Source organism: Grosmannia clavigera (genome assembly GCF_000143105.1).
Source record: "Grosmannia clavigera kw1407 unplaced genomic scaffold GCSC_160, whole genome shotgun sequence".
In the NCBI taxonomy this organism is placed as follows: Eukaryota; Fungi; Ascomycota; class Sordariomycetes; order Ophiostomatales; family Ophiostomataceae; genus Leptographium; species Leptographium clavigerum.
The window spans coordinates 371,339-392,902 of NW_014040779.1; the positions used below are offsets into that span (position 1 = coordinate 371,339).

Below are 21,564 nucleotides of genomic sequence, written 5' to 3' on the forward strand. Positions count from 1 at the left end.
GCAGCTGTGGCCACAGCCTCTCCTCGCCAGCATGCATTACATAGCAAACACACAACAGCATACACCTCTGTTCACTGTTCACATCGCCCTGGCAGCGACACAAGCAGTAGGAAAATCAAAATTAAAAAAAAAAAAGCACCCACTCGCAAAAGGGATCAAACGCACGCAGAGATGTTTTACCGACCACAGAGAAATCCCCTAACCTGAATGCCTGTTACCCGCCATTTCAGACCAGACGCTCGCTATTGCAAGGAGTAGACACAATAATTCGCAAAAATGAAAAACAAAGGGGCCGAAGGCTGTAGCCGAATCCGCGTCTTCTGTCCCCTCTCTCGCGTTGTTTTTGGGTCGCGACACTTCTGGCTGTGCCGTCTTTCCCCATCGCCCTCCTTATGCCTGGTCCGCTCCTCCGAGCTCCAGTTCGGGCCAAACTCGCCGTCATGGTGGCGAGACACTCATCTTGCCTCCGGTCGTGCGGTTGTGTGTCGCCTGCCTGCGCAATAGTCGACGTGTGTGTGTGTGCTGTGCTCTCGCAATCCCGCTATGCCGTTTGTGTGTTGCACCCCGTCAACGTCCCCAAACCGTCCATCCATGTTGAAAGGCTGTCGGCAGCCCAATGCAAATCCCGTCCTCCCACGCGAGACTCTAAACATGTATTCCAAAACGACAGCCCGTGTACCAATGTTGGGGCTTCTCAGCATTCCCGCTTGGGTATCCAACAGAGGCAGCGGCAGAAGCAGCATATGACGCAGAATATGCTCCGAGCCCCGTCATCCCTGATAAACCGGCCTGTTCCGTCTGTCCGCTCAACTCCCGGCCTCGAGGCCTATTGCGACGGGAGCACAGTAAAGCAGCACCGCAATCCTCTGTTTCTGTCACCGCATTCAGCCTCCCTTGCGTTCCGACTCGCTCTTTGGCAGCTGCTCGCCAGAAACTTGCCCGTTCGCCATCGCCTTAAGGTCGCCCGTCTTCTTCCGCGTCTTCGGCTTCTGCCACGCCCCGCCACCCACCATGTCGCCGCTCTCGCTCTTGGCAGACCGCACATGGCCGTTCTGTCCCCCGCCGCTCGTCCCGTTGACCCGTGGCTGCGTCTGCTGCTGATTCGGTGGCTGCGCCACCCCTGTGCTGCCCTCAGGAACCCCCTTCACGGCACCCTTGACCGCCGTGTCTTTTCGCCCGTGCTTGACGTTCTTCGCATGCGAAGCAAAGGACGCTGTGTACGCACCGGCTGCCGCCGGAAATGCGTCTGTGCTCTGCGCTATCCGATTGAACTGACTGTCGAATCGGCGCACGGCCGTCGGCGACGGCGTCCGATGCTCGTACACCGGAGACAGGTGTTGCATCTCTGCGTTCAGCGAGTGGTCTGGCAGCGCCAGATCCAGGGGCGCGATGCCTTTCGGCTGCTGCCGCGTCATGGTCCTCGCCCGTGTCGATGATGCTAGCTGTGCTGCCGCATTGGCGTTGCTGTAACCCGCAATAGCTGCGTACTGCGCCGAGCTGAATCCGTTCATCGCCACAATGCGCTGGTGGAACGACTGCGTGTCCGGTGCTGTCTGCTGCGACCGCGGCGAGGATACGGCTGATATCGATCCGTCCACCACCAGAGGTGACCGCCCAGGCACAGGCAGATGCAGAGGAGTGTCGACCAGCGGCGGCGTTGCCTGTCGCTGCGGTCCCGGGCTTGCCGTCAGCGGCTGGTCTGAGTATATTCCCTGGCCGCTGATCCCCAGTCCGTGAGAGGTGTACGACATGCTGAGCATGTCCGATCCTGCAAAAGAGCTCGACGCTGCCTCCTCCGATATCACGCTCTCGCTGGTCGACGGCTGGCGCGACGACGCACTAGGTCCGCTCTGCGTGCTCTGTCCGCTGGAGCCGGCCAGCAGGCTCGACAGATTCAACGACGTCGGCTTGTTGATCGACCCGTCCACCACCAACGGAGACCGGCTGTCCTTGCTGGTACGCGCACCCATCACTGGCAGAAACTGCCCCGCCTGCAGTGGTATCGTGCTGTTGCCGACGGAGAAGGCCCGGCCGTGGCCTAGTGGAGACGGTGACCGCGATGATGCCCGTCGCATCCGCCTGTCCAGGACCGTCTGTGGCAGGTCAGTTGACAGTCGGCGGCGCCCATGGCCGCCATTGCCGCCAGACTGGCCCATGTCGCCAAACGCTATATCGACCGACAAGTTGGCCGCGCTGGTCTTCACCGGGCTGCTGCTCTCCTTGACGTAGTAGCCAACGTACTGCCCGTTCTCCTCTTCCGACGAGTGGCAGTCTGACACGTGCTTGCTGGCTGCATCGTCGACCTCCGAGTCCGCACTTTCGTCCGGAAAGAAGTTGATTGGCACTCGGCTGCCGTTGGGCTGCGCGATTCCGTTGAGCTGAGTAGCAACCACCGGGCTTCCGTGCGACTGGCTTCCTGGCATTGGTGTTCTAGACGCTGGTTGGGACTGCGACCGCAGAGTGCCTGTGGGTGATGCTGCATCAGACGCCTGCCCCGTCCGATAGCTCCTGCGGTACTCGGCCGGTGCTCCGGCGCTCGGCGACGACGGCAGCGTGGTGAAGCCTGCCGGGTGCATGGCAAAGAACGACTGCTGGAACGGCACCGGATACATGTACAAGTCCTGCCGAACCGGCGTTGTCAGAGGCGGGTTGTCAAACGAGTTTGTTCGCGATCGATCCGTAGCCGAAGGCGAGCCTCCTTGCTGCTGTATCCTCTGCGCGTGGGCCAGGGCGTGCTGTTGCTGCACAAAGGCTTGCGTGTAGAACGAGTAGCCTTGCTGCAGCTGCAGCGCACTCAGAGGGGCCGCCAACATGTCCGGATGGTAGAGGTACTGTGGCTGAGCTTGCTGTTGCTGCTGTGCCTGGTTTCCCGACTGCTGCTGCTGCTGCTGCTGCTGCTGCTGCTGCTGCTGGTGCACCTGCTGCTGTGCAACCTGCTGCTGCTGGAACCACTGCATCGGCAGCATGGCCGCTGGCTGCTGAATATACATAGCGCTGTTGTCGTACGTCACGCCTGAAGAGGCCCTCCGGCTGTTGTTCCCGTTGCGGTACTGTCTGTTACCCCGGAAGCTACCGCCACGTCCACCCCGGCCGCCATGCTGCTGCGACGAGCTGCGCAGCATCACCGGGCGTGGTGCCTGTGATGGCTTCTGGAAAACCCTCTCCTCCTCTTTCGGAAACACATACGCCTCGCAGCACTCGCCGAGCTTGGCCTCCGAAATCAGGCCGAACGCTCTCCGCAGTTCCTGGTGCAACCCTCGAAATGACGTGTCGTCCGACGTGTTGCCCAGGTTGCGTACCGTGTTGAAGGGCTCCTCAACACAGAGCATGTTGTTCAGAGCCGTGTGCCACTTCTTCTCCGTCTTAGTCATCAACTTCCCTTGCCGGACAGACAACACGTTCTTGTCGTAGTCGAACTCGTAGGCGTAGAAGCGGAAAAAGTGAAAGAGTAGCTGCCCCCAAGTCTCCGTGTTCCCACGACCGAATCCTTGTAGTTTGCCGAGGTTATCGGCAAAGTCCGAGAGCTGGCCGTCTGGTCGTGGAAGCTTGTCTTCTTGTCGCTGGTGCAGCGAGGGCAGGATGGGGACTTTTCGAAGCTGAAGGAAGCAGATCACCATACATATCCATGTGTATGAGCTGAGTGTTCCTCCGAAAGCTAGTCGCTTGTTAGTCTAGGCTGCCGGTGAAGCCGGAGAGGGGAGGAAACCGAGCGTACCAGCATCATTAATGATCCTTTGTCGCGTCCAATACTTGATGATCATGGCCAGCGGCCGTACGCGTTCGTCAATTCCGACATAGGTCAGAACCATGCGTGTGTTCTCCAGAGCAAGGGTGTTGTTGACGTTCATGTCGCAGGCGAGGCTGAGCTCCGGGTCCCAGATCTTGACGATCGGAACCTTGGCAGACGACACACACACAACCTTTTCCATACCACCTGTTGATGTAGGTCAGAGATATTGTCCGGGTTCATGTAACAGCAGGCTGCTCAAGGGGTGCACTTACGTTTTGCCAAGAGCTCGGCAATCATGCACACATTCTCCAACTCCTTCCATTTCGTCGTAATGCAAATGTCCACTGCCACACAGAAAGATTAGTGATTGTTCCGAGGAAAAGTTGCGGAAACGAAAATCAGGAAAGGGGGCTACCTACCGTCAGAGTCGTCAGAGCATAACCGGTTGCCTGACGAGCCGAAGATGTGAACACGAATGTCGTGGCCCGGCCACTCTTCGTTGAAAATCGTCTCCAGCTTCTGAACAAACCGCTCGCGGTGCTCCTGTTTCTCATCGCTCGGTCTTAGCCGGGCATACAGCTCGCCCATCTCCTTGGTCAGCGTCTGCTCCTCATCCTCAGACAGCTGACTCTTGATCTTGTCAAGGCTGACGTTCTCGAGACGATCGGTGCCGAGGCTGTAGGCCATACGACGGCGCCCACGAACCAGGGCGGTCTCGTAGATGCAGCCGCCGTAGCGTGGAGGCAGTGGACGCAGCGAGGGCACGGCCACGTTCGTCTCGGAGTAGGCAGACCGCGGCGAGTGGTTTTGCGTTGCATTCGGCGAGGGCTCGCGAGACTCAAAGGAGAAGTTCCGGGCGTGCTGGTGCGGCGTGGATGGGACGGAGCTCGCCTGGGTCAGCGGGGCTTTGGTATGGGGCTTGGGGGACTTTGACGGCCGATGTTGTTGCTGCGAGCGTAAGGCAGCAGCAGCACGGGGCTGGTGGTCAGCAGCACCATTCTGCTGGCCGTGCTGGCCGTGCTGGCCGTGCTGGCCGTGTTGACCGTTTTGGCCGTGCTGGTTCTGCTTGGCTGCGGCAACCGCCTTCTGGGCCGTTTCTTTCCCCATCTTTGTTACCGAGCGGTCCGACTTGTCAGCGTTTTTATTGCCTCTGTTCCCATGGCAGTTCTGATGGGTGTGGGTCAGTGAAGACTGCTGTTGATGGCTGTTCTGCTGGGTCTGCTGCTGCTGCTGTGACTGCTGCTGCTGCGAGCGTGACTTGGAAGCCGAGCGCGACCGTGGCCCCGATGCCTGGACGTAAGGGGCCGAGAGGACGGGCGGAAGCGGTTGCGTCTGAAGGCCAACGCCACCGCCACGGCTTGGCGAGATCAGCTTGTTGTAATTCAGCAGCTGGGCGTGGTAGATGGCGGTGTGTGGAGGGTAGAGAACGGCGATCGGCGAGTCCGAAAGAGGCAATGCGGCAGAGGAGAGGAGCGGTGTCGACACGGAGGTCGGGATTCGAGACCAGGAAGCTGGCTGGTAAGTATGTTGTTGGGGTTCAGCTGCAGTTGTCCGACTGTCCATGAATACGAGGGGGGCCGCGGCAGTGCGGATTCCTGACCGTGCCGAGACGCGGGAGGATTGAGTATGAGCGTGGAGCGGACAGAAGAGGCCACAGGTCGCGTCGAAGAACAGCCGATTGGAAGTCTCAGGGAGAAGCCGGTTGCATACGTCGGAGCAGATGCGAGGTGGCGGTCAGAGTCGCGGAAGAGGCGGCCGAGACGAAGAAATGGGATGGCAGGGCGTGTCCGTCCCTTGATAGTCCTGATGCTCAGACAGCTCTTGGAGGAATGTGGCAGGACAGAGAGGAATGGGGGAGGGGAGAGGGGGTGTAGATGATAAACGGTCTGAGAAGTTGGCGAAGAGCAGGAGAAGATGGTGGAGGAACAGGAAGCAAGCGAGGCCGATTGAAGAGCGATGAGACCGGCGCTGTGCAAGGACACCAAGACAGAGCGTTCTTCCCAGGCGTGGCAGGCAGAAAGAGACAGAGAAGGCGGTGGTGGAGGCGCGATGGCCAAGAAAAAACGCTGGCGATCCTAGAAGACAGTGGACTCGGAAATCAGGGCCGCGGGGTGCCGCCAATGGATGCACGAGTCAGAAATCCGTCAAGAAGACAAGTCGAGAAGACCAGATCGCTGCTCGAGGATCCTGACCCCTTGTGGTTGCGGCTCGACGGTGGCAGGAGACGACGGGTTGGGGGAAGAAAGGATGAAGAGGCGAAAGGACGGAGGGTGAAGGAGAGGATGGGATAGTGGCAGCAAAGTAGATGCGGATTGGGTTTAGGCTTGTTGCCCGTATTTCCTTCCCCTTTAGACCGTGTGGCTCGCACGTTGCACCGGGGGGGCGTTGTTGGCTGCTCCCTACATGTGGGGAAGGAGGGCAGCCAATATGCACTTAATAGGGTGGCGTTGAAGATTGGGCGAGAGTGGTCGTAATGATCAGGGAGGGCATCAGGGCGGGCTCAGCTGCATAGAGGCTAGGGCAGTTCATGGCGCCAGGGCAGCCATTAGGGGCAATTGCCGCAAGCGAGCGCCTTGGTGGCGGCTGCATGAAAGGGGCAGGCTGGCATACATAGTAAGATACGAGTACAGCCCAGTGCACAGGCCGCTGTACCTGTAGCGCTGGACGGCCTTGTGCAGGGCAGCGGTGACATGCAATGTATGCACCGCGTTGGAGCGGTGGCCGTGCTCGCACTGTGTGTCCGGCACAGTCCGTGGGGCTGTCTGCGAGACAGCAGAGACAGGGCGAGACCAGGGCGAGCCGGCGGCTCCAAAGCCATGCTCCTCCTCGTAGAATTGCAGGGCAACGGCCGGTTTGGGGTTGGCAGATTCAAGGCACCAAGCCGAGCCAAAATGTGCCAATAAACGCCAGGGTGCCCCTCCTCACTGTCGGCTGGTAGCCTTCTATCAGGCCTGGGTGGCGCGACCGTTGCGGCTAGATAGTGCGCTACCCTGCCGAACGGGCAACAAACGCTGCGAAATGAAATAATTATCCGCACGTTTTACGGTTTAATGGATACAACGGCGCATACGAACTACTGATGCTACTAATGCCACCATGTGCGAGTCCTCGGCGCGAGTGTGCGCGTACGTTGTACTATGCAAGTACCGTACACAGCTCGCCCTCACCCCCAAACCCAAAGTCAAACTCGCAGCACAACGCCCTGGAAAAGGGGGCGTCTCCTAGTACGGGTCTCGAGGTGCACCCCCCCTCCCCCCCCCGGCTTCAGACGGAAAAAGATCAATCCCTGTGCACAAAGGGCGAACACGAGACGACCCAGCACGAGTGCTCCCGTACGCACAGGCTGGCCTGATCGAACACTCTGCCAAACTCACTCGACTCGAAGCGAGAGACAAGGCATATGTCTAGCAAGGACTCTTACGTCATGTACGGAGTAGAACACTGCCTATGTTAGATACATACATACGGGGCACGAGCAGTATCGTGAGCTGCAACGCTTGTACGAGTACGAGTACGGGGTACACAGTATCACAAGGTGTTCTTTGCGTTGTCGATCCCCTTTTTCCCGTCTTTCTCGCCGTCTTTGTGGCTCGTTGGCCAAGACATTTCTGCTAAACGTCACCAAGACGGAAACGTCTGAACAATACGACTAGCTAGACCCAACGCCAGGCTGTGAGTGACCCTTGCTTTCGTCGAGCAGACGTAAGGCTGGACATGCTCGTTGCATCCTTCTTCCTCCGCCTCCTCTCACCTCGCTCACCTTCCCCTCCATTCGTTCTGATCTCACGTCAGTACTCCGTAGTGAGATATCACACCAGCCACATTCACCCTCGGTACGGAAACTGCATTGGCATCCTTTGCATTTGAGTACTTGTCGGGATTGTAATCTGCACGGAGCCAGGCATAAGAGTGGTCAGACCCGCCCTCCCGTTGCGGGACAAAGGGCCCGGACGCGGGAACATAGATCCCATCCGATTCTGTATCCGCTGCACGCTCGAACGGAGCACTCCGTGGACGCAAGACGGAAGAAGGCAAACAACAGTCCTGGGACGGACAAATATGTGCCGTAACTTACAAGGGGGAAGTCTCATGCCGTCTCTTACACAAGGTGTGTCCAGGGCCTCGGTACATACTATGTAGTAGGAGAGCCTAGTAGCTGGAAAAAAAGTATCTTGTTTAGTGTAGGCCGGGAACCCGGTTTAAAACAATACTCTGGGGGCTGGAGACAGGGGGCCAAAGGGGGATGAAGGCTTCTGGAAACAGACATCAGAGGTAGCATTTATTCCGGGGTCGTAAGAGTGCTGTAGAGTGCTACACTGCTAATATGTACATATCTGCTATATAACTGCTACAGAATTAAACTCCAAGATGCCACATCGCATATCAACGTGACTACAATGGCCGCCGAAGCCGTACGTCGTAACTGTCCATAATCAAATGCAGATTGGGACTTTTCAACAGATACGTGTTCTGAGCTTCTGGTTCTGGCTCTTGCCGATCCCTCGTTCTTATACGAAAGGGGAAGCCCATAAATACGTCAAAGCGGCGATCAGCAGTTGCGGGTGCCAAGAGCTTGCCCGATCAGGTAATCTCCTATATTGGCCTAGCAGGCAACGCCAGACCGCCAGCGACAAGGCGGCGAGCCAGCCGAACAGAGAGAAAGCCCTGCACATTGGCCCGCCGAAATGGCCCCGTGGCGCTCGAGCTTCGCGGGATTCTTCGGTCTCTAGGCTGCATGTTAAGATTCCCATACCCGCTCTGGAAGGAAAGGGGTCCCTGGGCACCGACCGATCAGAAGTGGACAGAGCGCCGTGGAGGCGTGGAGTGTGGGCGGACCCTAATTGCCCAATTTCTAGGTGCAGCCTTTCGACTCTAATTTATCTATCTACATGGTATTAGGGGTGCCCATAAGCACTTTGGGGCTGTGACGTCGGCTGTGTCAAGATGGGGCTGTCGGTTGGGCTCTCAAGCCCTCTGTCTAAAGCATCGTGTATTGATTATGACGTGCGTTTCGTCCCAGTGGTTCAGAGTCTGGTCCGTCAGCCCCTGGCAGTGGCCAATTCCCAGGTTGCCACCCGTTTCGGCCCAGACGAGGCTGACCAACAGTCGCTGTTGTAGTCTGTGCCTCTGCCGGCGTCCAACAGACTGATATTTTGAAAATGTAGCAAACATGTCACAAGAAGCACATCCATCCGTTTTAAACCCTCCGCGCATAAATGAGAGACACAACCGACAAACCAGAAACCCAGCTCGCCACCCCCCAACCCCAGCCATACATAGTATCTGCTTCGCCTACCTTTGCCTCCTTGGTAATCAAATAAGAGAAAAGAAAGCTGAACAAACTCCTGAGTCGTTTCCGTGGCCAAGCCATCCCCGCGGGGGGACCTGACGCCGATGCTAATGCAGGGTTTTCTTTCGTGTCGCGTCCTTGCCTTCCCACCTCCCATGTGTTCTCGCTAGTCCCCTGAGTCTCGCCCAATATCAAACAAAAACTACCTGTCTGTTCCCTTGTCCGACTTTTTGTGCTGTTGCTTAGACGCCTTGCCCTCGAAGAAACCGAACAAAACAAACATCCTCCATTATAGCAGACACTCTCCGGAGACACCAAGCACAAGCGCGAAATCAAAACGGAACCCATGCCCATGCCCCCCTTCCTCCCTCCCTAGCTCCCAAAAAACACCGTTCATGAAATCCCACGCTTGGAACTGGCCCTAGAAGATCCCCGGGCCCTGCCCGCCCACCATGGCAGCAGATGCAAATACGGCTCTTCCTAGCCCCAGACACTTGCCTGAACGCCCATCCCCGGCTTGCTGCCGTTGCCCCATACGCTTCCACTGCGTCCGCCCCAGCCGGACACGCCCATCGGGCCGTCTGCGCCGCTCGAACCCGTGTTCGACGACACGCCACCACCAGTCGTTGGGCCACTCTCGCCCGTGCCCGAGCTGCCATAGCCCAGAGGCGAGGCTAGCGGGGTTGACGCCCGCTTGTTCATAGCCGCTGGTCCGGGAGTCCCCACACCGCCTGCCGAGGTCGCTGTGGTCGAGGGACGCGTACCAATGGGCGCAACTGTGCCGCTTGCACCGCCCGAGCCCGACTTGCCGTTGATCGGTGAGGCTCCTGGAGACGACGTGCTCGTGTGATTCACCTGCTGCGACACCGACGTCTGCTGCTGCTGCTCCCCCGTGTTCGACCGAGGGCTTGCCACGCTGTTCGCACGAGATCGCTGGTTGGCACCAGCAGACGGAGAGCCGGTCGTCGGGTCCTGAGCGCCCGCTCCTTCGGCGGCCGGAGGAACACGGCCGTAGTCATATGCAAGGGGCGAGTGGCCGCGAAGAGACGACGTCGACCCATGGTGAGCTGCAGGCACACCTGGCCGAGAAGTGCCCGTCTCGTCGACGTAGCCTCCGGTCTCTGCAAACGAGCCCTCGCCATACAAAGCGCTCCGCTGGCGGGCAATCAGGTCACGACGATCAGCTTCCGACATGCTGCCGGGGCTCAGAGTACGATCGGGCTTCCCACCATACGAAGAAAGCTCAGCGAGAACGGCTGTGATTCAGACAACAGAACGAAGGTTAGCAAACTCATTTTCATCAAGGGGCGAAGGTTTGGAAGGTGACAAGAGAAGGAGACGCGACACATCCGATGACTTCCAGATAGCAATGAGAACAGCGCTTTCGACATCTACAGAAAAGTGGAAGGAGTTGCATTGGACAAAAAAAAACAGTATTCTTTTCTTCGGCGAGGCCGTAGCCATCGCTTGTGATGGCCGAATTTTGCCTCCTTCCCCGGATTTTGTCCTGAGCATTGTTTTTGCTCCCTTTGTGTGCCGTGTGCCATAAGAAAACAGGAAAATGAAGGGAACTGTGACGCTATATAGCGGAGGGCGGCCTACTTCGATTGTATTGCTGTTCTTGGTGGTAGTTGCGTAGTTCTCGTTCCCGCTGGGCCGCCATCCTTCGCTTGGCCTGAATCATTTGTTCTGCGTCGCTCGAGCCGCGTGACGACTGATGCCTCTGGCTGGCATAGAAGTTTTGCAGGTTCGACTGGTGCGCGCCGCGCGCGTCACCGAATTCCGCCATCGAGTGGGGACGAGGACCTGAGCCGTGAGCCTGTCGGCCGTCTGCGTGCAAAAGTCGGGTCAATATGCCAACCGACGACAATGCTGAAGGTGTGGAGCAGGCAGCAAAACAGCTGGCCAGCGTTCCGATACCAAGCGCTCGGGTGCTTGATATCAGAACTGGACAAAGGAGAACCACTTACGTCGGCCAGGCACCCCAAACATCTTGCCGCTTTTCACGAGATTGTCGATGGCTCTGTCAACCTCTGTAGACGCGCGGGGATCCAAATGTCAGCATTCCCATTGCGTTCAATCACGGTTTCTGCATAGTTGCGGTGTGACTGCCAAAGGGCTGCTGCGAACTGCGTCCACCTCTTGCAAAAATCAAATGCGACCCTCTTGCTCGGAATATCGTGATAACGTACCCTCCAGCTGGTGTGAAAAGGCGGCCGACTCCGGTCCCTGGGAAGGCGGAGGCAGACCCTGCGTCGGGACAGTAGAGCTCGAACCTGCATGAATTAGTCAGCACTGCAGTGTCCAGCCAGCCTCGGTCTGAAGAAGCCTGCATTGGGATGGCGTGACGAACCCGAGCGGACTGTCTGGCTGTCGATGTCGAGATCGTTCCAAGCATTCTGGCCGACTGCAGGCCACGGCCGCGAATTCTCATAGTACGACATGGCTGTTCGATGCCAGAAGAAGTAGCCGAAGCGGAATGTTGATAAGCAGGCGAGAGGGTCGGTGGCAAGCCAAGACCTTCACGGAGCAGGTTGGGGATTGTAAAGCAACGACTCTCTGGCCGGTGGTGGTCGCGATATGCCTAAAAGCTGTCGTCGAGGGTGTGTCTGGGATTATTAGAGATGCATAAAACAGAGAAAAGCTGGGGAGCAGCGCTCGTGAAGAGTGACGACGTGGAAGAAACTGAAATTGCGGTAAAGGAGGGGCGGTGGCAGAGAGAAGTGCGACAGCCGTCGTCAAGCAAAGTGCGTGATGCAAAGCGTGACAGGCACAGGAATCTGGACGGAGCCCATGCAACGGGAAGGCCGACGAAGCCGCAAGAGCAAGAAATGAATCCCCACGAAAAGCGTTGCAATACAGTGGGATGGAAAGTGCCTTTTGACTGAAAGGGGGGATGGGGTCTCAACTGAGTCGCTCACAATCCTATTGAGGCGGTCGGTGCCGCAGCGGGAGAGGACAGGCGGCGGGACAAATAAAAGTCGAGTTATTGAGACACGGCTGACATGTCGCTGTCCGCCATTGAAGAGTTGTGCTTTTTTTTGTGGTTGTTGGACCTCGATGTAGACGCCGGAAGGATAGGGGGAAAAGGATCAAAAAGTGTACCAGAACGCACTTACCTAGCAATGAAGAAACATGAAAAGGAAAAGGAGGCGACTAGGGTGTCTCCAAATAAAAACGTGACTCGCTTCTAAGCCGTAGTAGTTGAAGAGATGTAATTTCGCGAAAGCTTCGACCCGTTCTCCTAGAGGGTGGCCGAAGAAAACGAAGAAGGATAAAAATGGGGACAGGAGCTATTAGGGGGAAAGTGGCTGGCTTCCCTCGGAGATGGAATCTTGCGATAAAAGTCAAAAGAAAGCAACGAGCAAAGCAGAACATAGATCGTGATGGAGAAATCATGTATTATGGGAACGTGTCAGCAGGGGAGAAAAAGCAAGGAAGTGAAGCAAAATAAGCAGAGGTACAGAGTATACTCCATAATTACCGGCAGAATAAACTTGGAACAATAAGGCCGCCAGTGCGCCAGATTTACAGCACTGTTAGTGCGTATATTTACTCGGCACGTACTGTATAAACATACATATGTACACATACAGTGAGATAAGATATCCTGCAGTTGGCAAAAAAAACTAGCAGCCACATGATATGTGGGTCTCTTCGGTCTGGTGCATATCCGTTGGACCTCATTCATAAAATCCTCCGAGCCACAATGCGTTCATAGAGCGCGTTCGCCGCCCGAGTGCGGTGGCGAGATGGTGGTTCTGCGCACTCACACAAGTACGAGTACGAAGTACCTATATAAGATACAGAGGAGGGGGAAGGTGGGATAGGGGCGGGTCGGCGGGTAGCTAGGATGGGGAGGAAGGATGGGGGAGGAAGGCGCGAAACGTTCGTGGGTGTGTAGATGAGGGGCGCGATTGGGAAGGCAAAGCCGGCACAAGGCCTGTTCTAGGCAAGTCTTGTGGACTAGCAGCTTTTCGAGCACGGGCTCTCATGGATGCTCTTTCCCAGATAGTCGACAGATATCAGAAGCCAGCAGATGTATCTCACAAAGCAAGTTACATGATGTCTCGCCCGTACAGGAAGGAGTATCACACAGCCGAGCAAGGTGCCGCCCTGTGGTTTGCTACATACTATAAAGTGCATAGTAGAACGGTCGGCCGGCAAGCGAGAGAGGTCCCAGAAAGAGACAGGTCCAGCAGCTGTCCGAGACGGAGTGCATGCGACATATCGTGGACTAGCGCGCCGACTGAAGACGCGGAAAGTGCGTCCACCCGCAGCGACGGAATAGGAAGTTACCGACAATTGCCTGTAAGCCTGTATAGTGCGAGTAAGACACTATCTAACGTACTCATATCTTACTACTCCGTTTGTACCACGTATATGACACTTAAAGCAAGGCTAGCTGTTCTGGCAGTTTTTCGCGACAATTGTGGATGGGCCTAAGGGCTCTCTCTAATTACGGCCGTGCTCCGAGGCGCCGCCCCCCTTTCCAATATCCGCCAGCGTCAATCGCTCGCCCGAGGACCAAGGCCTACTGACAGACATGTTGCGCCTGACGGGCAGCGCGCGAAGAAGGGATCATCGCACCACCGGCACGGAGCACGGCGAGCGAGGAGGGGCCATTGCCGTTGCATCTTACCCGTCCATCCCGGCTATTAGCGCGTCCGGCGAAACCCCCGTCTTTTTCTCTCTCCGCTGCTTCTCTCGCAAGATACGACGTACTCTGACGTGTGAGGAAAGACGCCATTGTGGGGCAGCGCCCTATGGCGGAAATTGTAGGAAGCCCTCACTCCGTCACATAGCTGAAGCGGGGCAGCTCAGAATGCAGTTTTGCACAAGCACGCAGGAAGGAGAGCCTGACCAGGCAGCCTCGCTGTATGTGGCCGCTAACAGATTTGCAGACTCCAGGCGTCTCTCTACTGCACGCCTCAGGCCTCTCAGACCTTTAGCTACCCCTCACTCCCCTAATTCCGCCCGCCTGTCCCCCGCTTTTGGTCCTGTCACTGCCTATATTACCCGCTGGTAGTCCATCCGCAGCTCGGCCCAATACGGCTTATTCGATGTTCCCACAACCTGTCAGCATCTCGAGATACGAGCAGAACACCGGCTTCCTTCCCCCCCACGGAACAGTCCGCTCTCCAGGAAGCAGTCAATTGCTCGCTGGATACGAGTACGAGCAGGGAGCCCAGACGACATGGCCGAGGCACGATCGCCAACACGGACACGAATACTGACCACTGACCATAAGACGGATGGGTTCAGATGGTCTCTACGAGTACAAGAAGCTGCCTGCAGTGCCGTCGTGAAATAACTCACCTCCCCCACCTTATCACACCTTGCAGAGGGGCATCGACCACGCTGCCCCTCCCCTCCTCCCCCTCTTGGGTTTTTAGTTTGGCCGCGGTATGCGACCTGCCGATGCGACCAGCCAGTAGCGATCAAGTGCACGTGTTAGATATGCTCATATATTACATCTTACGCCCTCATTGGCTCAGCCATTGCATTGAGTCTCGGCAATACGCAGCGAATATGTCGTTGTCTCCATATTCAGCTCCTGTCCTTGCTTCTGTTTTGTCCTTCTCAAAGCCCCCATCAATCCGCCACCGGTGTCTCGCCATCCTCCAGATCCTGCTTCCGCGCCTCGTTCAGCGCCTTCAGCTTCGCCGTCCCCCAGCCGGCCACGCCGTCCTCCTGGTTCGTGCCCAGCCAGGGCTTCCGCGCGTCACCCAGCAGGCTGCCGGACAGAAAGTAGACAAACAAACCGATGACGATGAGCACAAACGCGATCGGGTACAGGTAATGAATGGTCTCGCCAAAGACGTGGATGCCGATGATGACGCCCCAGAAGTTGCCCGTCAGCAGGGAGATGTCGAAGAAGGCGGCGCTGCCCATGCGCAGGATCAGTGGCGCCAGCGTGTAGAAGATGAAGAGGATGAGCGTGTAGCCGGTCAGGTAGCCGCCCACCTTGCCGTTCCAGGTCGCGTGCGCAAACGAGTGCCGGTCAAAGATGGCCGCGGTCACGCCGTTGATGATGACGCCCCAGAAGCCGAGACAGGCAAGCACCTCGTAGGCCGGCCGCTTGCTGACGAACCACTCCTCAAACACATTGCTGATGCCGTACAGACTCGCGCCCAGCAGGCCGAAGAGGTCACCCTTGACCTTGTCCGCTGTCGGGCCGCCGTTCGAGTGCGTGATGTGGTCCGACGCCAGCAGTAGGCCCATGCCGCCGCAGGCCACCAGGATGCCGGCGATCTGGAAGGGCCGGTACCGCACGTGCAGCAGCACAAACGAGATGATCACCACGCACACGATCGACCAGAAGTTGAGCAGCTGCGCACTCAAGATGTTGGTGTAGCGGTATGCCAACACCGTGAAGTAGTTGCCCTGCACGTCCAGGAACGAGAGACACACAAACTTCCACCCGTCCCGCAACAGCGTCCCGTGCACCACGTACCGCCATCCCTTCTGGTAGAACAGGATAGGCACATACACCAGCGCCAGCAGCACGTAGTTGAACAGCGACTGGAACGCCGGGATGTTGGTCCCCTCGTTCGACAGGAACGTCGAGAACGTGTTGGTCCCTGTGATGCACAGCGACAGCACCTGCCCCAGCAGCACCACGACCCAAAAGTCCCACGTCTTCAGGTAGCTGTACCAATGCACCGGCTTTGACTCCAGCGTCTGCAGCCCGATACTCACCACGGCATCCTGCTGAGCCGTCGGGCTGTCCGTCGTCGCCGTGCCCTCGAGGTCTCTGTCCGGGCCGGCCGCCGTCGTGTCCGAGACCACTCCGTACTCCTCGAGACCCTTGTTGTATGTCTCCACCTGGCTCGCCATTTTGCTGTTCTAAACAATGGTATCACGGTTCGCTATAAGTAAAAATAATAGATTTTGAGAAAATTCTCCCAGAGGTAGTCTTTCTGCCGATGGGGGCAGCGAGCGCAAAGACTTCAAGTCGCTCGCCGTTCGCCCTAGAAGTAGCGAAACGTCGGTATATGGAATATATCTGGCTCGTTGTGGTGCATCGACGGGGCAAGAAGCGACGATGCGAATGAAGTCGAGGCGGCGGCGTGGTGCAGGCTGAACATGAGCCTTGCGCTAACTGATTGAATTGGAAGGGTAATGTCCAGACGAGCTTGACCAAAGGCTCGGAGGGCTGAGCACAGGCTGGTGGCGTTCTGCGTGAAAACTTGCTTCCGTCGGTATATGCTGTCAGCCAAAAAAGCAGATGATGGATGGGCGAAAAGAGAACCCAGAAAGGCAGGCGTTGTCCAGCATATAAGCTGCCGCTGTAGACGAGATAGACGTCGAAAAAATCCCCCTAGAAAAAAAAAAAAAAGAGAGGAGTGGCCAATCACATAACAGATAGTTGTGGGGCCTATATTGGCCTGGAGGCCAGGCTTGCCTGTCCCCCCACTACAGAGTGTAACGAGACAGTTCTCCGCAACAATATCTATCACTGGGCATTACCTAATTTTAACCCAACTCAGGATATCGGACAAGAGATGTTACTGCGCGGCCTCTGCCGCATCATCTTCAATTATATCAAGCTTCAATACCATTTACTTCGTCTTACATGTAAAATCCGATAGCCTGGCCGTGTAACGGGGCGTTGCAGGAACACAATAATATACATTAGGCTGTCATCCATCCGTCACCTTCCTTTCTTTGATTCGCCAATCTATCTTCAAATAAACCCGGTCCCAAAACTGTCCACCAACCCCGTATGTGTGTGCTGACCTGCCTGACCCCGTCCTGGTCCCCCAATCGCCAAGCCGATATTAGCCGTTCTCAGTCCCATCCCGTTTCCATGACTTAGGCCACCCTGACCGACGGTGACCAGTGATGGTCCCCCCTGCTTCTGTATTATCACCTGCGGCGAGGTTCCTGGGGCGCAAATTGATAGCCCTCTTGCCAACCCGATCGATTCGGGCGAGAGAGCATCTTCTGGTGTCTCTGCACCCCAGGCACCAGCATGTCTAGCACTCATATCCGGCGTACTGATCGTTTCTGGCTTCGTGGCCACCGGATCTGGGAAAACCCCGTTTGGGTCCTCCCGCAACGGTGGCAGCCATGGAGTGCTTCCGGCTGTTTCCAGATCGTACGCGCTGAGCGCCGTGTTGTTGTCGCCGGTGTCGAAGGCGTACGGACCAGCACCGATCTCTCGTGCATACATGCTGGCAGTGAACGCTTTCGACCTCGGCGGCGGCAGCCCCATTTCGCTGCTTGCGGGACTCATATCGTTCTCACCGTCCCCTTCTTCGCTGATCGTATTGTCAGTCGAGCTGCTGCTCGCAAATGTTGACTTGACCGGCGTAAGAGCCAATGGTGTAGCTGGCCGAGAAAACTTCGTAGGTGACTCGGCGACCATTTGTGCGCCTAATGAGGGGAGCGGCCAGTTTGCCGTTGGAGATGGCAAGCTGATACGCAGCTGAGGAGTTGGTTCTGGTTTTATCTCAACTACCATTCCATGACCCGATTCAAGCTGCACCTCGGGCTCTGTCTCTGACTCAGCCTCGGATTTTGCCACGGGTTCAGCTTCAAGTTCTAATCCATATCCTTCTTCAAGCTTTGCCCCGAATTCTCTGCCTTGCTCCGATTCAAGTTTGGTCTTTGGCTGTACTTCGGGCTCAATCTCAGGCTCTTCTTGAGTCTCCACTTCGGGCTCCATTTCGGGCTTAAGCACAGTTTGAGGTTCTACCTCTGACCTGGTTTCTCTATACTTCTCGACAGTTGCCTCCAAGTCAGTGTCGTTGAAAGAACGGAAGTGGTGACCGAAAAATGGCTCTTTGTCGTCGTTATTTTGCCCGGCAGACTCAACGCTGGAGGCCGCCTCAGAATTAACAGCTTCACTCTGTGCAACTAGTGTGTCATTTCCAATTGTGTCTTCCGTCAGAATCGACTTTTCGGATTGTGAACTAGGCGATGACGAGCTTTGATGTGTATCATCCGTTGCTTCTGTGGAGGTCTCTAAGCTGTTCTTGCGGGAAACCGGCGTTGGAGGTAGATTTGCAGGTGGTAGTGCACAGGCAGTGTCTCCGTCTGGTGACGTTGGTAGCCGAGAAGCTGCTTGCTTGCTTGCTTGAAAGTTTGATTGCACCTGAACTAGGATCGGAGGGGACCTGGCTAGCGCAAGAGATGCGTCCCGGGGAGGAAGGGCATTGCGTGCTGGTCCGGCTTGTCCCGTTTGTAAGGTACGCATCGGTCCACTGACATTGTGGAAGCCTGGCTGCCTAGGTTCTACTGGACTCCGCGGGGAAGAGGTGTTGATATAGCCTGGGGCTGTGGCCGGGGGCTGTTTCCTGTCGGACGGATGCGGCATCAAGCGGTAACCAGTCGGGCCCATGTGATAGTTTGCTGGCACGGCAGGATTTTCGTTTGGATGGCGACCGTTGAAGTGGCGAGGAGGGCCATGAGGCTGCGGACCATAAGAACGAGGCCCATGGGTGCCAGGGGCACTTAGGAAATTGGGTGGCCCGTAAGGAATGTTTGGACTGTGCGGACTGGCTAGACCTCTTGTCCTTGGCGCATTTTGCCCAAAAGGGCCATGATAATTCAGATCGTGATGTCCCAACGGGTTTTGCCGTGGTATCGGAGGCACCCTTGGTCTAGGGCCCTGATTTCTCGGACGTAGACGAGGATCAACTTGGCCGGGGGGAGGCGGATACTGGCCCCTCGCTGGCGGACGGCCTTGCTGAGGAGGCGGCTGTGTTGGATTTCCCCGTCGGGGCTGAAGAGCCCTGGGATCGTGTTGAAAGTACTGATCGTGTGGGCTCCGAGGACTGCCTCGGGCCAAGTTTGTCCGAGACGAAGTGCTTCGTAAGCCGTGATGGGGCATATTCCCGCATGCTGCGGAATCGTTTCTGTTGTTCCTGCCGTTGTCTCTTAGAGCTAGAGAGGGTGTCATGCCGTCCGTTCGCGGCATTGGAGGAACACTGCCCATCTTTCCAATGTTCTGGCTCTTCTCCTTGGGATTGCGCGCCTGGTTTTCCTGATGCGGAGATGGACCTTTTCCGTTTGTACCGACAAAGGGTTGGCGTTGCTGCCGTTGCTGCTGTAGCTCTGGCTGTTGCGGTTTCTCGGCGGCTAGCCGCGGCGATAGCTGTTCCTCTAACCATGCCTTTTCAAGCTGGTTGATCTCTGTGGACCAGCTTTTACGGCGCGGTACCTTGATGCTGAGGTCTTTTTGCTTCGCAATATCTCTCGCCCTCATGTCTGCCGGTGGCCTTGCTGCTGCTGCTGCTGTCGCTCTGAACTGCAACTGAAAACTGCCGGGCGCTTGGTCTTCAGCCCGGCATCCGGAGGATTCTGGGCTGCGCTCATCCACAACAGACTCTATCGTGGCAACTACAGCAGCCGACTTGGCTGCTAGTGGAGATGCTGGGTCGGCGCCATGTCTCCTTGCTTTTCCAGAGGCCGTAGAGGGAGACGCAAAGCTGGACACAGATTCGGGAGACCCGTTGCAGTCATTCGCACTGAGAGACGAGACGTCGAAAAGCCCCGACACATCTGCGGTGGAGGACGACATGGCAGAGAGATTGTTGTCACTCAAGCTCTGGGCGATGTGCATGCTTAGTGGATTGGCTGTTGGAAAGCTAGGAGTCACGGGTGACCAGGGCGACTTGGGTATACTGGGAGACTGGTCGATACTAAGTTGAGCTTCCTTTTGGTTCAGTTTGGGTTGCGAGCGTGCACTGCGTAACCGTGACCGTGGGCTAACGCTGCCTTTGACAAAGGTGTCGTCGATGAGATTATGCTTCGCGCTTGGACCGGACCCGTGGCTTGTCCGTGGACGAGCGAGCTCATCGCCAGCAGCCCAAGGCTGCGACGGCAGATCTAGCCTGCTGAGGCTGGCATTGCCGAGTGTTGATCCTAGTGCAGGCACCTTTGGGGAGTCCGTCCATTCTGTTCCGCGCACAGTGGTGCCCAGCCGGGGCGACCCCGAGGAGACGCTGCCGTTGCCATTGTTGGCTTGACCGGTGTGGATGCCGGGGGACTGGCCTTCGGCGGAAGTATTCTGGTCAATCGGTGGTTTCGGTAGTGGAGACTTTTGTGCCTCAGCTTTTTCCAATTTTCTGCACATCCAAGGTATATGTTTAGCAACGTGCAGCCCTCTGATAACGGAAACAAGGGCCAACATACTTCTTCTTGTCGCCTCCACGCTTAAAACTAAAGATACCCATAGTGTTCCACGCTCGTCGATGTTGGCCGGGCGTAAGTTGTAAGCGTCTGGGCGAAAACGTGTTTGGATAGAGTCAATTCATAGTCCGTTATAGTTGGGAGCTGAAGGAGGCAGGACAAAAAAGGTGGAAAGGAAAGTAAAATGCGGAAGATTGGCCGAAGAATTACGGGGCTTGTGAGAAGCAGTCCGCAGCCTGTAATTGTGCTCAGCTGAAAGAAAGACAGGGCGAGTCAATAATAGCCGGACAGAAGCGAGTGAAGCAGTGGGGACGAGATGCGGAGAGCGAAGCAAAAATGAAAAGCAGGAGAAATGCGCCAGGGACGGCGTTGTGAGATCGGCATGTGACGATCAGCCAGGTTCGCGTCGAGGCTAATACTGCGACCTCTGAGACACATCCACTGCCTCTTTCAGGAATGTGAACCAGAACCTAAACGGTCCAGGGTTTAAAGGAAGGCGAGAGGCTGGCGAGAAGAAGGACGAGTAAGAAGAGGTAAAGACTGGCGAGGGATAGACAGAAGAAACCTTCCCCCCGAAAGAAAAAGAAAAAAAGGAAGGAAGAAAAAAATAGGTGACCCCTGGCCTCCCTTTGCTCGGGAGGACCTGACTAGAGCCCGGTTACCCGTTGGCGTGACGGAAGCCGAAGGAGGAGACAGTTGAGCGCCGGGTCAAGCGTGGGGCCGTATATGCAGTCGTATGCATCCATAGAGGTCTGACAAGCGCCACTAGCGGCATACTTTGCGCGTCACGCTGTTGGCGTCAGGCGACTTTCTGTGTGGGCTCGGATGCTCCGTCACGCAGACGGCTTCGGCTGCCGTACGAGCATGTGGGAGGTGACAGGTGTTTCGCTTCATCCAAGCAAGGGCGCATAGACGGACCCGGGATCCTGGTAAAGAGTTATCGCTCTAACGACACTGGAGTACGGAGTACTGGAGTAAAAAGTTCGTACAGGCCAGCTGAAGTCTGGCTGCCCCTCTCAGCCCACTGTGCTGTGAGCTAAGCTAGGGTCTGGCGATGCCGTCACAGCTGCTGTCGTTCCTGGCCCAAGCGTTCGTGCCAGGAATGGTGCGAAGAGGCGCGATGGTTGCGGCTGGCACGCACCTTTGGGAAATTAAACATGAAGCAATAGGACTTAGCACAGATGGAAATTCCGCGCAGGCAACGTGGCTAAGAGGCAACGGGCGATCTCAGCCTAGCACCTTCCTCGTTAACCGAGAGTCTCTTCTTCTTACCAGGCAGCCTTTCGCTCGGCTAGCTTATTTCTGCCTCCTTCCGCCGCCACAACAAAAGAAGGCCTTTATTGCTATGGGGTATGTAAGATATTATGGCCCACGATCTCAATAGAGAAGGCGCGATCGCTCC

At 56.7% G+C, this 21,564-nt stretch overlaps 4 protein-coding genes across 4 annotated transcripts; all 4 read right to left on the reverse strand.

Moving 5' to 3' along the window:
• Positions 1-884: 884 nt before the first annotated feature.
• Positions 885-4,837, reverse strand: CMQ_4938 (pap 25a associated domain family protein; the record flags this gene model as incomplete). The annotated part of the gene is made up of 4 exons (XM_014315874.1): positions 885-3,655; positions 3,716-3,934; positions 4,003-4,074; positions 4,150-4,837. 4 exons carry the CDS (start codon positions 4,835-4,837, stop codon positions 885-887), a joined length of 3,750 nt encoding a protein of 1,249 aa, XP_014171349.1.
• Positions 4,838-9,500: 4,663 nt separating this feature from the next.
• Positions 9,501-11,464, reverse strand: CMQ_5035 (uncharacterized protein; the record flags this gene model as incomplete). The annotated part of the gene is made up of 5 exons (XM_014315971.1): positions 9,501-10,276; positions 10,623-10,850; positions 10,991-11,053; positions 11,213-11,296; positions 11,374-11,464. 5 exons carry the CDS (start codon positions 11,462-11,464, stop codon positions 9,501-9,503), a joined length of 1,242 nt encoding a protein of 413 aa, XP_014171446.1.
• A 3,151-nt stretch (positions 11,465-14,615) lies between these two features.
• CMQ_4973 (solute carrier protein) lies at positions 14,616-15,860 on the reverse strand (the record flags this gene model as incomplete). Its single annotated transcript, XM_014315909.1, has 1 exon — positions 14,616-15,860. The coding sequence occupies one exon, from the start codon at positions 15,858-15,860 to the stop codon at positions 14,616-14,618; it is 1,245 nt and encodes a 414-aa protein (XP_014171384.1).
• A 134-nt stretch (positions 15,861-15,994) lies between these two features.
• CMQ_4995 (uncharacterized protein) lies at positions 15,995-20,206 on the reverse strand (the record flags this gene model as incomplete). The annotated part of the gene is made up of 3 exons (XM_014315931.1): positions 15,995-16,125; positions 16,764-20,098; positions 20,166-20,206. 3 exons carry the CDS (start codon positions 20,204-20,206, stop codon positions 15,995-15,997), a joined length of 3,507 nt encoding a protein of 1,168 aa, XP_014171406.1.
• Between the last annotated feature and the right edge of the window lie 1,358 nt (positions 20,207-21,564).